Source organism: Crocuta crocuta, unplaced genomic scaffold (genome assembly GCF_008692635.1).
Source record: "Crocuta crocuta isolate KB4526 unplaced genomic scaffold, BGI_CrCroc_1.0 scaffold95, whole genome shotgun sequence".
Lineage (NCBI taxonomy): Eukaryota > Metazoa > Chordata > Mammalia > Carnivora > Hyaenidae > Crocuta > Crocuta crocuta.
The window spans coordinates 6,112,979-6,128,121 of record NW_027530971.1 but is presented as its reverse complement, the minus strand read 5'-3'; the positions used below and the strand labels follow the sequence as shown (position 1 = coordinate 6,128,121).

General features: G+C 43.3%; 1 protein-coding gene across 7 annotated transcripts in view; it reads left to right on the top strand.

Moving 5' to 3' along the window:
- Nucleotides 1-15,143, top strand: part of SUSD1 (sushi domain containing 1) — a 213,353-nt gene that overhangs the window by 96,992 nt on the left and 101,218 nt on the right. For all 7 annotated transcript variants that reach the window (XR_013336457.1, XR_013336458.1, XR_013336461.1 and 4 more), the window contains exons 12-14: nt 2,182-2,278; nt 5,857-6,115; nt 10,749-10,788. Coding sequence is in view for 1 of the 7 variants with exons in the window: in XM_077769870.1 (XP_077625996.1) it covers nt 2,182-2,278; nt 5,857-6,115; nt 10,749-10,788 (396 nt within the window). In the remaining 6 variants the exon portion in view is untranslated. The remainder of the gene's footprint in view (nt 1-2,181; nt 2,279-5,856; nt 6,116-10,748; nt 10,789-15,143) is intronic.

Below are 15,143 nucleotides of genomic sequence, written 5' to 3'. Positions count from 1 at the left end.
GAGTGCTGCTGCATGTTTCTCTCTCTTTTTTTTTTAAAACGTTTTTTTAATGTTTATTTATTTTGAGAGACAGAGAGAGATCGAGCATGAGTGGGGAGGGGAAGAGAAGGAGGCAGACACAGAATCCAAAGCAGGCTCCAGGCTCCGAGCTGTCAGCACAGAGCCCGACGCGGGGCCCGAACCCACGGACTGTGAGATCATGCCCTGAGCCGAAGTCAGACACGTAACCGATTGAGCCACCTAGGCGCCCCTAGTGCCGCATGTTTCTGAAACTGTCTCCACTATTAAAGTCTGAACTTCTGGAGAGCAGAAACCGTGTCTTCCATGGCTGTTTCTCCCAGCCTCCCACGGACTGTGGTCCCTGCTGTATAAAGGTGGCTAATAAATGTGTTGATTGATGATGTATGAATAACATATTCATTAGAGCTTTTTTTATTGAAGAATAATTGGCATACAACTTATATTAGTTTCAGGTACACAACCTAATGATTTGATATTTATATACATTGTGAAATGGTCACCACAGTAAATCCAGTCACCATCTGTCACCATAGAGTTGCTACAATATTATTGACTGTATTCCCTGTGCTGTACATTACATCCCCATGTCTCATTTATTTTATAACCAGAAGATTGTATCTCTTAATCGCTTTCTTTTATTTTGTCTAACCCCCAACTCCCCTTCCCTATCATGTTTTATTATTTTTTTTTTAATTTTTTTTTAAATGTTTTATTTATTTCTAGGAGAGAGAGAGAGAGCATGAGCAGGGGAGGGTCAGAGAGAGAGAGGGAGTCGCAGACTGAAACAGGCTCCGGGCTCTGAGCTGTCAGTCAGCACAGAGCCCGATGCGGGGCTCGAACCCACGAACCGCGAGATCATGACCTAAGTGAAAGTCAGACGCTTAACCGACTAAGCCACCCAGGCACCCCTTATTATTTTTTTTTTAATGTTTATATTTGAGAGGGAGAGAGAGAGAGACAGAGTGCAAGTGGGGGAGAGGCAGAGAGAGAATGAGACAGAATCCGAAGCAGGTTTCAGGCTTGGAGCTGTCAGTGCAGAACCCAACATGGGGTTCAAACTCACAAACCGTGAAATCATGACCCGAGCCAAAGGCAGACACTGAATGACTGAACCACCCAGGCGCCCCTCGTGATAATGCTTTAAAATCTATCTAGGAAGGTCTAAGTTTTTATTTATTATAATTTGGACTGGGAATTTCTACACCAAGGCTATTTTCTAACTGGATAAATAGAGGCTTGGATGTTTATTTTGGCCTCTTACTCCTCAGTTTCACTGTAGCAGAGTTCTAGGCCAGGTTTGGGGGGCATTCATATTTGATCCTTTGTCTTTCTTCCCTTCTCCCTCTATAAATCTCATCCACTTGATAGCAGTGTTAAGAGGATCATATGAGATGAGGCCTGTGCAGAAAACAGCTAGTACATTTGGTTAGTGCCCAGTGCATCTGAGCCTTGTTACCCACAAGGCAGAATGGGAGCCGGTGCCTTCAGACCATGAATGTAGCTATCAGTTAGATACTAGAACACTGGTGTCAGCCAACATAGTCCCCTCCCAGTGGAAAGTCTATTTGGGAAACCTAAGAACAGAATGTTCCATGATTGGGAAGGATCTAGAAGTCTGATATGCTGGTTTCCCCCACCATCTAGGAACCTATCCACCAAGTTAACTGTAAGGCCCACTGTATCCACCCTGTGTTAGCGCTGGGGCATTGCTTATTTTTTTTAAAAACTTTATTGTGGTAAAACATATAGCATAAAATGTACCATTTTAACCATTTTCTGGCACAGAATTAAGTACATTCACAATGTTGTAAATCACCACCACTATCTGTTTCTAGAATCTTTTCATCACCCCAGACAGAAACTCTGTTGATCATTAAGCAATTAACTCCCTCTTGCCTACCCACCCCTCAGTCCTTAGCAACCTCTAATCCTGTTTCTGTGAATTTGTCTGTTGTAGATATTGCATGTAGGAGGGATCATACAGTGTCTTTCTAAGTCTGGCTTATTTCGTTTGGTGTCATGTTTTCAAGATTCGTCTGTGTTACAGTATATGTCAGAAAACGCTCATCACTCCTTACATTAGAACTTTCCTTTTGATGGCCCCTGTCAGGACCACTTTGTTCTGTTCATACCCTTTTCCCCTTTTTGCCTTGTTTTTAGAGCCTCCCCTTCCGGAAGTAGACTTTGTTACAGTGCACGGAAGGCCTCTACCACATCTGAGACTGAGGAAAGCCAAGGAGGAAAATGGACCTATCAGGTGAGTAGTGGCCCCTTTTCCATAGCTGTCCAGTGATCGTCATGGAGAGTTTTGGAAACTTTGGTTTGACTGAGGAGGAGATCTCTCTTTAGGTGCTGCACTCAAATTGTTGGGGCAGTCAGTATAGGCAGGGCCTCTTATTTATTTATTGTTTTAAACTTTCTTCTTTTTTAAGTTTGTTTTATTTTGAGAGAGAGAGAGTGAGTGCATGGGAGGGGCAGAGAAAGAGGGAAAGAGAGAATCCCAAGCAGGCTCTATGTTGTCAGTATGGAGCCAGATGTGGGGCTTGAACTCATGAACTGTGAGATCTTGACCTGAGCTTAAACCGAGAGTCGGCCACACAGGTGCCCCAGGGTCTTTTATTTTTGATTCCTTGGGCACAGACTGGGTCTTTAACTCCAACCAGAGCCCTTCCAGATGAATAGAGAGACTTCTATGAAGCCAGAAACAAGCATTTGGGCAGCTTAGCTCAATAATTAAATCCATTCCTTTGGTCACTGAGCAAGCATTGGTTGACTGTGACGATCAGGTATGATCCTTTGCACTCATATCTTCACGTACATCCATCTATCTGTGATGGTATATCAGGAGCATCATTTCATTTACCAAAGACAGAGTATATTTTTCTTTTTTTTAAGGATGATCTTTGGCTGTGTGTAGTGGCTTCTGAAAGGGTCATTTGAATAACTCTCTTAATTCAACCACGTATTGGGTTAAGGGCAAGGCATTGCATAGTTAATGACTGCTTCTGGGATTCCAGATTGTATTAGGATGGAATTAATTCCCCTCAGTTGGAGAACTACATTGTGTTCCATTAAGCATTTTATTTACAGGGTCATGGTTGGATTAAGAAAGTANCGCTGCCTCTCTCTCTCTCTCTCTCTCTCTCCTAGAAATAAATAAAAATATTTAAAAAAAAAAAAAAAGAATCTTGCCGTCCTTGACCTAACCTTCATTGCCTTATGTTAGTCTTGACCTGTCAGTCTAATGACCCTTCAGTATAATCAAGGTGAAAATAAATGTGAGGTATTACAAAGAGAAAGTCTGGATATATTATCTGTGTGTTCATTTATTTTTATTTTTTTAAATGCTTATTTATTTTGAGAGAGAGAGAGAGCATGACTGGGAGAGGGGAAGAGAGAGAGGGAGACATAGAATCCCAAGCAGGCTCTGCACTGCCAGCACAAAGCCCGATGTGGGACTTGATCCCACGAACTGTGAGATCCTGACTTGAGCCAAAATCAGGAGTTGGATGCTTAACAAACTGAGCCACCCAGGTGCCCCAATCGGTGTGTCCATATGTAACAAAACTTAGGCTTTTCCTGTCTTTCCATTAGTTTAAGTGCAGTAAATTCTTGAAGGTCTTTTCTGGGATGGCTGTTGCCCACATTGTTCTGTTTCTGACAGGTTACTGGAAGGCACTGCAATTCTGTTGCTATAAGGAGAGCAGAAATTATGATATCACCACCTGAAAGAACTTGCAAGAGTAAATGTAATATGTAGGCCAAATAGTTACGTAAGGCAAAAAGAAAAGCCAAATGACAGTTTATCTTTGTGGCTAATGTGCTCNGGGGGGGGGGGGAAGAGGGGAGAAGTCTTTCCAGAACAGTCATGTTCCAAACAGCCACAACTGCTTCCCTAACGTCATCAGGGTTAATTACCAGGAGGCGAGTGGGGTGATTTCCTCTCCCTGAGTACCTGGTTTGAGCTGGGGAAGCAGCTTTGCCAGTGTGTGAGACCGGCCTGGGTCTGCTTTGTGCAGCATTGGTAGTGGGGTAGTGGCTTGGGGCACATGGTGGAGCTGGGCTCTGGGACCAAGACTCCCTTCTTAGCTTGGTGATCTTGAATGGATGATGTGGCCTGTTCCTGGACTCTCTTAATGCTAGTGTCTCCCACACTTGCCGATTTCTAGAAATCACCTGGGGGTGCTTTATCAGCAGTGCAGATTCTCAGACTTGACTCCTGGAGATTTCGATTCAGTAGGCCTGGGATGGGGGCTGGAAATTTGTGTAATTATCAAGCAACTCAGGTGATTATGACCATGATAACTGGGGAGACTGCTTTATGCCCCACGACTGGTGCCTCTAATGGGCAATGCCCAGAACCAAAGGTATGCCTTGAACTTGCACTTGAACACCACTGTCTACCTGGAAAGACAAGGTGGATTTGAAGAGGAGCTTGTGAGCAGCATGGAGGTGCTGCACCATTTACATTTACTTTCTTACCTACAGCCACGATTCATAGGAATGTCTTCAAGTCTCCAGGAAAGTATGTTGTTACAGGTATTCTCTTGTAGGGAGTGGATACTTAGTAAATTTTCACAGTGGTGGTGATGACAGCTCACTGCCCTGCAGGCTTTAATTTGTACCTTTTACAGAAAGCCCTTTTTTGGAAAGTGAGCCCATACTTTGTGGAAATCAGGGTCCTGGGACACCTAGGGTGTTTGAGGTGCAGACTTTCCAAACCCAACAACCACTGGGGTGGAGGGCTCCCTTTTCTTAACCTAGTGACCCATGGACTTTTAGGAAGGAGGAGGTAGGGAGTTAGGAATGTGGAGCAGGTAGTATATATTTACTGGTAAAATAGATCTTGTGGCCTAATGGTTTGGAAATGACCCAAATCATATTTGGTACTGATGCATGTTTTTCCTCTTTACTGAAATTTCAACTCAAGAAGCATTAGTGGAGAGTCAATCACAGCTAAAGAACTGTGTAAGGATGTACAAGGATATAAGCGCAATCATTTAAATCCCTGCTCTCCAGCCTGATAGGGAAAGCAGGTGTTCAGACACGTGCTATACTAGAGGCAGGAGATAAGGACCGAAGAGATGGGAATGAAAAAGAAGTTGTGATTCATTCTCAGTGCATTTTTATGCTGGCACCTCCTTTCACCGAGTTTTGAAAGGAGAGTGGATTGCTGCTGTGCCTCTCTGTCCACACTTAGGGAACAGTTCCACAATGCACATATGACATTGTACCTTTCTGGCTATTTCAGGATATTGTCAGGCTAGATTAACTCATGGTGACTTTGCACTCCTTCCTTCTCATTTATTTCACATGAACTTTGGTATTAGTCTGTGAACCGGGGCAGGAGGGAGGGGGAATACAGATCATATGAGTTCCGTTTCAGGTTACCATGTGACTAGAGCCTTTTTGCAGACTTCATCCATTAACTCTTGTATGCGGTGAGCCTCCATGTGACTGCTAAACCCTTTGCCCAGCTGGGTTTTCCTTGCCCACGTGGAAACCATTGATTAGATCAACCTTATGGCGTGCACACGCAGGTGGCCATACTTGTAACAACCTCTCCCAGCTCTAGAGGTTGTACTCGGCATCCATCCGTGGCAAGAACTTGAGATTCCTCCCCCCATGTCATGTGGCATTAGCCACATGGTTCAAATTGAAGTGCCCTACCTGTTGGAGCCATCAGACTGTCAATCCCCTGTGGGCAAGGACTTTTTCTTGTCCAGCATTGTATCTCTGGTGCCTAGAAAAGTGTTTCTCTCATAGTAGGTGCTTAATAAATATGAATAAATGAATGAAGCAAGGGTCTGATAGATATTTTCTTTTTATTTCCAGTTCTTACCAGGTGTTGGTGCTTCCTCTGGCCCTCCAAAGCACTTTTTTTTGTGATTCTGAAGGGACTACCTCATTCTTTAGCAACACCTCTCATGCCGAAGGATATGTGGCTGCAGAACTACTGGCCAAAGATGTTCCAGATGATGCCATGGAGATACCTATTGGGGACAGGCTGTACTATGGGAAATACTATAATGCACCTTTGAGAAAAGGGAATGATTACTGCATTATATTACGAATCACAAGTGAATGGAATAAGGTATATACTTCTTTAAAAACTCTTCTGTCCTCTATTTTCTTCTTCATGTGAAATTTAAATGTTTGGACATTTGTTTTCCTGGTATTTGCCATTGTATGTAATAACCATAAAAAGAGTGATGACTACTTTGCCTTTATAAACGATGGGCAGGTGAAACCTTAAGGAGGTCGATGTTCTGAACTTCCTGCGGGACCTGGTTGGATCTGGGCTTGGACTGACCTAGTTTTGGTTCTTCCTGTTAAGCTGCAGGAATGCCCTCATCCTAGCGCACTGCTGAAGCCTGAGCTGGAAAGGAACATCTAGATTTCCCTGTCACTTCCTTGTACTCCTGCTGCCTCCCACCTCCCCGCACTCTCTCTCTGAATCAGGAAGTAGAGGCAGATTAATGTCAGCACTGCCCTATTTTCTGCTGCCAGTACTTCCTTGCCCATCCCTACCTTCCCTTGTCCTTAGAAAGACTACATTATTCCAGTGGTGGTTCTTTCATGAGACGTAGAACTATATATTCACTGTATAATGAATAAATCAAGTGAGCTGGATAGGCAAGAATGGCAGGAGCTGTCGCAGTGGATCCTGGTAGAAGTGGGTAGAACTGGGTAGAAGGTCTCCTGGAAGAGCCATTGTGATAGGTTGTCCTAGGAGAATTCAAAGAGTGGGATACAGTCACATAGATTGGTAGTGGAGATTGGAAAAATTATATTAATGCTGATAGAAACATATCTTTAAAAAATTTTTTTTAATGTTTATTTTTGAGAGAGAAAGAATGTGAGTGGGGGAGGGGCAGAGAGAGAGAGACAGTCAGAGAATCCACAGCAGGCTCCGTGCTGTCAGTGCAAAGCCCAACGTGGGGCTCAGACCCACCAACAGCAAGATTATGACCTGCAGGGACCCCAGTAGAAATACCTCTTGACTGGTGAATCTGGGCCATCTGGAGTATAAGGTTTATCACATACTTAGGACCAAGACACAGTCTATTTTTTTAATTAGAAAAAAAATTGTAAGGTTTATTTTTGAGAGAGAGAGACAAATTGTGAGCAGGGGAGGAGCAGAGAGAGAGGGAGACACAGAATCTGAAGCAGGTTCCAGGCTCTGAGCTGTCATCACAGAGCCCGACATGGGGCTTGAAGTCACAAACTGTGAGGTCATGACCTGAACTGAAGTCAGACGCTTAACTGACTGTACCCCAATGTGTTTTTTTGTTTTTTGTTTTTTGTTTTTAATTTGAGAGAGCTTGGGTGCATGAGCACAAGTTGGGGAGGGAGCAGAGGGAGAGAGAATCTCATGCAGGCCCCATGCCCAGCGCAAAGCCAGATCTCACCACCATGGGATCATGACCTGAGCCCAAGTTGGACACAACCGACCGAGCCACCCAGGCGCCCCATCTTCCCCTTTTAACATTCTGTTGTATGTAAACACCACATTTTAGCTATTTATCTGTGCATAGATGCTTGGGTTGCTTCCATCTTTGGACTATTCTGAATAAGGCTGCTATGAACATGCGGTACAAATAATCTCCTTTGAGTCCTTGTGCTCCAATTTTTGGACATTGATCCAGAGTTGGGATCATTGGGTCATATGATAATTATCTTTGTAGTTTTTTGAAGAACTGCCACATGGCTGCGGCACCGTATTACATTCTCACTGATATTACACAGTGGTTGTATTTTCTCCATGTCCTCCCCAAAATCTGCTGTTTTCTGTTTTGATAATGGTCCTCCTAATGGATGTGGTTTGGGCTTCTGTTTTTCTAATGATAAGCGATGTTGAGCATCTTTTCAAAGTGGGCTTTTGACAACTTATATATCTTCTTTGGGGAAATGGTTATTCAAGTCTTTGCCCATTTTTTTTAATGTTTATTTTTTGGGGAGAGAGAGAGAGAGCACACATGCCATGCATGTGTGAATAGGAGAGGGGTAGAGAGAGAGGGGGATCAGAAGATCCAAAGTGGGCTCTGACAGCAGAGAGCCCAACTTGGAATTCAAACCTATGACCTGAGCCAAAGCTGGATACTCAACCGAGTCACCCATATGCCCCTCTTTGCCCATTTTTGAAATGGGTTATTTATTTCTTTGTTATCAAGTTTTAGGAGTTCTCTATATATTCTGGATTTAATCCTTTATGAGATTTGCAATGTGCAAATATTTTCTCCCATTCCATGGATTACCTTTTTACTCCATCAATAAGTGCTCTTTGATGTACAAAAGTTCTTAGTTTTCTTTAATGTTCCAAGTTTCTTTTTTTTATTCTAGTGTAATTAACATAGTATTACATTTCAAGTACAATATAGTGATTCAACAATTCTATGTATTACTCATGCTCATCATAGGTGGACTCAATACCCTTCTTTAGTTCACCCATCCCCCTACCCATCAACTCTTGAGCATCAACCAGTTTGTTCTCTATATTTAAACGTCTTTTTCCTATTTGTCTCTTTTGTTTTGTTTCTTAAATTCCACATATTAGTGAAATCATATGGTATTTGTCTTTCTCTGACTGTCGTATTTCACTTAGCAGTATACTCTCTAGATCCATCTATATTGTTGCAAATGGCAAGTTGTCATTCTTTTTTATGGCTGAGCATTACACACACACACACACACACACACACACACACATCTTCTTTATTCATCTATTGATGGACACTTGAATTGCTTCCATATCTTGGTTATTGTATATAATGCTGTAATAAACATAGCGTGCATGTATTTTTTTTCAATTCAGTGTTTTCATATGTTTTGGGTAAATAGTAATGGCATTACTGGATCATATGGTAGTTCTATTTTTAATTTTTTGAGGGCCCTCCATACTGTTTTCCACAGTGGCGACAGCAGTTTGCATCCTGCTGACAGTGCACGAGTGTGTTTTTTCCTTTCCTGAAAAGTTCTTAATTTTGATGAAGTCGTTTGTTTTTTTTCTTTTGTTGCCCATGCCTTTGGTGTTATATCCAAGAAATCATTGCTAAATCCAATTTGCTGAAGCTTATTCTCCATGTTTTCTTCTGTTCTAGGTCTTGTATTTGGATTTGATCCATTTTGAGTTATTTTTTTTTATATGGTGTTGGGTCAGGGTTCTACTTCATTCTTTTGCATGTGGATATCTAGTTTTCCCAGCACCATTTGTTAAAAAGCTTTCCTTTACCCATTGAATGTTCTTGGCCACGCTTGTCAAAAATCACTTGACATGTATGCAAGAGCTTCTTCCTGGGCTCTCTATTCTGTATTGGTCCATGTGTCTGTCTTTATGCCAGCATCACACTGTTTTGATTACCATAGCTTTGTAGTAAAATTTGAAACCAGGAAGTGTGTTTTCCAGTTCTCCCAGTTCTCTGTGTATCTGTCCCAGTAACTAGCATCACCATGCTCCCAGTTGCTAAGACAGAAATGAAGGAATAATTCTTGCCTCCTGCCTTCTTACTTCTTGTCTAGTGCATCATCATCTTTTGTCAATCCCGTCACCTTAATGCTGTGTAAAATCATCCTTTTCTCTCCTTCCTCATCAACACTGGTTAGCCTTTGACACCTCTTCCCTGAACATCAATTTTCTAACTCATCTTTCTGTCCCTTATTCTCCATGAAACTGCCAGAATGAGTTTTGTGAAGTGTAAATCTGGTCATGACACTCTATTTTAATGAGCTCCCTTCTTCACCTGGCCCCACCAATTTCTCTCCTTTAGTACACTCCATTCCCAAGTACCTGCCTTACTGGTTATTATTAAGGTTAGGTCCCTTTCGCTTGTTATTATCGTGTATTATTTTCCACTAGATGCACTTAGCATCAAGGCAAAATTTAGTCACATTCAGAAGCTTATGGCCATTTCGAGCTTTTCCCAGTATTTGTCAGTGTAAGTATATTTTTTTCGATTTTTAAGAAAACCAGACTGCCCAAGGTTGTCACTTGAAAGAGACTTTCCTTTTGAAGTTGGAGGGATCCTTCTCTAACTATTTAGTTTCCTCTGGGGAATGTTTTGCAGAGTAATCCCAGCCATTCCTAACAGACAAATGTGCATATAATTCCTGGGGGAGAAGAAGAGAAGGTATTTCATTCCAGTGAGTTTGTGGGTTTCCTCTTCCATGGATGACCTTTCATGTTATTATTATTACTGTTGTTGGGGTTGTTATTATCTTGTTCTCTTTCTGTCTCTTGGCTACAGTTTGGGTAACTGAGGCAGCCAGGTAAATATCCTCTAGACAGGTGAAGTATTATTGTATACCAAGACTTCTCATAGCCTCGCCAGCCCTACCACATGCATCACTATCTTGCTGAACTCGGATGTGACCCCAGAATCTTTCTCAACATAGTTCCCAGGCAGTCGATGCCGGTTGCTCAGAACTGGCCAAAGGAATGAAACTCATTGCTTTTTCTCCTGTTTACCCATAGTGTGTGCTTTGTGAGATCCGTTGAGAAGTTATAGAATTCATCCCTAGGGTCACTTCTGTCCCTGCTATCTATGCCAGTCCCTCAAATACTTAGTGGTCATATGGCTAAGTTATAATATGTTAGAGCTAGATGAGGCTTTAAAGATATTTTAATCCAAATTAAGAGAAATAAAACAAACTTGCCAGGCTAAAATGTATTATTTAAATTGATGTCAGGTGCTGCCTAGTAAAATGTCTTCCTGCATTTTCCTCTGTAGGTGAGAAGATGCTCCTGTGCAGTTTGGGCTCAAGTGAAAGGTAAAACCATTTTCTGCTTAAGCATCCTGTCCTTATTTCTCCTCTCTAGTCTGCAGCATCGAGTTTATGTTAATGAGATTTCTTTTTAAATTGTCACAGGTGACAGAAACCCATCTCATACTAGTTTAAGCAAAAAGCCATAGCTGAAGAGGATGGGGGTGGGGAGCTTATGGATCCAGACCCACAGGGGCACCAGGACTCCAGGAAGTGACACTTGGGACTGGACACCAGGAGTGGCACACTCTGCCTCTGTTTCCTTTCTTTCTTTAATATTTATTCATTTTTGAGAGACAGAGCGCACAAGCGAGGGAGGGGCAGAGAGAGAGGAAGACACAGAATCCAAAGCAGGCTCCAGGCTCTGTGCTGACAGCTCAGATGCGGGATGCAGGGCTTGAACCTACGAACTGTGAGATCATGACTTGAGCCAAAGTTGGATGCTTAACCGACTGAGCCACCCAGGCGCCCCTCTGCTCTCTGTTTCTATGTATGGGTTGGTTTCACTTTCTTCCACAATAAGCCATGGGATGGAGAGGGATGGGCCCCAGCTGCCGAGTTTAGCAACTCCAGCGGGAACAGAGTTTTTCAATTCAGGGAAGGAATCCTTTCTCCTAGATTAAGTGCTTGTCTGTAGATGACTAGTAACCCCTCCTAGGGTACTATGTACTATGAACAGCCTACCTTGGATTTGGGGCTTACTCAGGTGGCCGGTTGGGGGCAGATCAGTGTGATTGACATGGACAGCGACACTGGGATTGCACTGAGAGGTGGACACGGTTCCCATTAGAAAAAGAGGCAGAAACATGTTGACAGACCAATACAGAGAGCTAAACAGTCCACTGCTTTGAGCCATTTAGCTTTGTATGCTTTGCGTGTGCGCAGACTAACACATACACTTGTAAGAGAAACCCCCTCCATGATGGAAGAATTGTCCTCTGTACAATCACAAGTGGAACTCTATTGGACGACAACTCTGTGTGGGTCTGCATCCTGCTCCAAGACCTGGATTCCTGAGGATGGCCCATCCCTCTTGATCAAATCCAGGCAGACCTCTCACGATCCGTTAGCAATCTATGACTAAATGCAAAATGTAAGCATCCTCAAACCGCAGTTTGTAATATGAAAGGGGAAACTGGATAGCACAATAAGCACTTTCATTTAGAAAGGAGGAAAAGATAAAAGGCTGTGCAGTGGTCAGAGCACCCAAAACAGCGACCACATCCTGCGGAATGGGAAAAGCTGGCATCCCCTGCCCTGGCGGCAGAGTGACCCGCTTGGTCCATTAGATGGGCTGCCTCAGTCTTTCCCTGGGTCTGCCTGATGGGAGAGTGTGTACCCTTGTCCCTTTCCTCCAGAGATGTAGGACACAAGAGATGCAGCAGCTGGGTGCTGTGCAGCTTAAACCTTCTTCCTGCCACGGGCACTTGTCCAGGTGGGGGAACTGCCTCAGGGCTTGAGCAAGCGCAGCGCCTTGTTTGCCAGACTTGGGATTTCCCTGGCAGTACATTTCTTTAAACCAACAGGCAGCCAGCCAGTGGATTTGATTCCTAGGAATTCCATTAGTTTGTAGCTTAATACCAGAAATCCTGTCAAGTTTATGACCTTTGAATCTGGACCTTTTTCCTTGGCGGTTTACGGTTTACGAGTCCTAGCAACAGCCTGAGGAATTTCGCTCTTAGCTTGGAGTATCAGTTTAACCCCTTGCATCCTGTCTGGTACCTCCGAGCAGCATGAAACAATGGACTTGGGTGGTAAGGAAGTGCCTGCAGAATCCTGTTTCCAGGAGGACTCCCGTGTGGGGCACTGTACAATGGGGGATCTGTTACCTTGTCCGCAGAGGGTGCTTAGCAGGAAATGATGAGGAGGGACCTGGAGAATTAGGCTTCCTTCATTTGTCTGCTTATCTTCTAATCTTATTTCCCATCTCTCTCTCTCTCTCTTTTTTTTAATCTCTACTCACACCAACTTCAACAAGAGTGGACATGGCTTTTCTACTGGGCAAGGCGCATTACCTGACCATTGGATTGTGGTTTCCAGACAGCGAGGGTCTTTCCGCCCCCACTCCCTCCACTCTCTTGAAATATAACTTACCTATAACATTGAGGTTAAGCTGTACAATGTAATGATTTGATCTGTATTGCAAAATGATTACCACAATGAGGTTAGTCAACAGCTCCATCACCTCACATAATTATCATGTATATTTGTGTTATGTATGAACATTTAAGATCTACTCTCTTGGCAACTTTCAAGTATTTAATACAGTGTTGTTGATTATAGTTGCCATGTTATACATTAGATCCCCAGTACTTATTCATTTTATAACTGGAAGTTTGTACTCTGGCCAACACCACCCCCGTTTCTCCCCACCCCGCTGACACTGGCAACTACCATTCTGCTCTCTATGAGTTCTCCCTTTTTACATTCCACATATAAATATGATCATATAGTATTTGTCTTTCTCTGACTTATCTCAGCATAATTAGTGAGGGTCTTTCTTAACAAAGATGTGTGCTGTTAACACTTCTGTATGTAGATGGGCTAAGCTCTCTGTCTTGGAATTTAAATGAAAGCCACAAGAAATAACCACGGATTTCAACATTTGGAAATTTTGCAGCCAATCCATTCCCTAAGGCTCTAAGGGTGGGAATGGAGTTCCCACAAAGAAAAGAGGTGCTTTTATCAGAAGAATGGAGACGTGCAGGCCTCCTGGACAGGCACAGAAATAGCTTCCAGAAGGCAGTGCTTTCAGCAACTGTTTGACATGATTAGCAAACTATCAAACTGGGTGGAAGAAATGGTCAAAGACCTGGCTACAGTCTTTCTACTGTGATTAAGGTAACAGGAAGGATTTTGCTTTGGAAATGTCTAAGTGGCTCTTGGTAGTACCTTTTTACCCCCTCTCAGCTTAACAACCAGTATTGAAAGAGGAGTCAAACCTTTGAATTCAAACTGCTGGGAGGCTTTGGAGATCCTAGAAAACCCACTATAATATTGAAATTCTGAAGGAAATTCTACCATATATATGTACATACCAACTTTACCTGTGTTGTGCATACACCTCTGGCAGTCTCCTTTTGCAAAAATGCTGGAGACTGCCGTCCCACAGAGTAATTTGCAGGCTCCAGATTAGTCCTGAACCTGTTCCAGTTTATTTGTGCCGAGCAACGGCCCCATTCTCGCCTTTGCCCAGTGACAAATTATGCTATTTACCTTACGCAGATTGCTCCTAAAAGAGGTTTGTGATCACCAGGGAACCAGCAGTTGATTTGATGGGAAATGTGGAGGCCTGGGCTTCCTTGTTTGAGCCTTGCTACTAATCAGCTGAGGGCCTTTGCAATTATATTTAACTTGGCAGGTTCTCAGCTGCCTCTTACCACAATCTTTCTGATCCTTTTCAGCCACAAAGTACTGAGTCTTTGAATTCCTGAGTCACAAAGCAAAGTCATTTGATATATGGGAGATCATCACATACTGTAATCACAGAACACTCTTCAGTCACAGGCATGAAGCCCCTGGGTCATTAGTGACCCTTTCCCTTTTAGCCACATTTTACATCTAGGGTGTGCCGGTCTCATTTCTGAGTTTGTCCCCTGCACATAGGCCTTTATTATCTGTAGCACAGACAATGGACAAAGCCTCCTTCCTCCTCTTCCTTCATGGTGTTCAGAGTTTCCTTCTTTTTTTTTTTTATGTTTATTTTTGAGAGAGAGAGAGAGAGAGAGACCGAGTGTGAATGGAGGAGGGGCAGAGAGAGAGGGAGACACAGAATCTGAAGCAGACTCCAGGCTCTGAGCTGTCAGCACAGAGCCCGATGCAGGACTCAGACTTACAGACTGCAGGATGATGACCTGAGCCGAAGTTGGACGCTTAACCGACTGAGCCACCCAGGCGCCCCAGAGTTTGCTTCTTCACTCCAGCCTACACGCCTGATTCATCTGTCCAAACTGCAGCGCCAATTTTCTTATTTCCCTTGATGGTTCTTCCAGGGTTCTCCATTATGTTTTAGACTGGTTTCTAAGGCCTCACTTTGACACCAACATGCCCTTCTAGTTGCATCTCTCCTCCTTCTCCATTCAGAGTGATGTGCTAGCTCTTGGGTTACGGCCCTTGTTTACTTTCCCCAGTATCTTTGCTCATACGATTACTTGCTTATTTCCACCTGGATTGCCCTATAACCTTCCTGTAATCTCTGCTCACTAGTTTGTTACAATCCCACCTGTTTGTCAAGATTAAAATCAAAGGCGATCTCCTCCCTGAAGCTTTTTAAAAATTTCCTCAACAGGACAGGAGCACTCTCTGTCTCTCTGTGTCTCTCTCTGTCTCTCCCTTCCTCCCCCCTCACTTTCTCTCCCTCT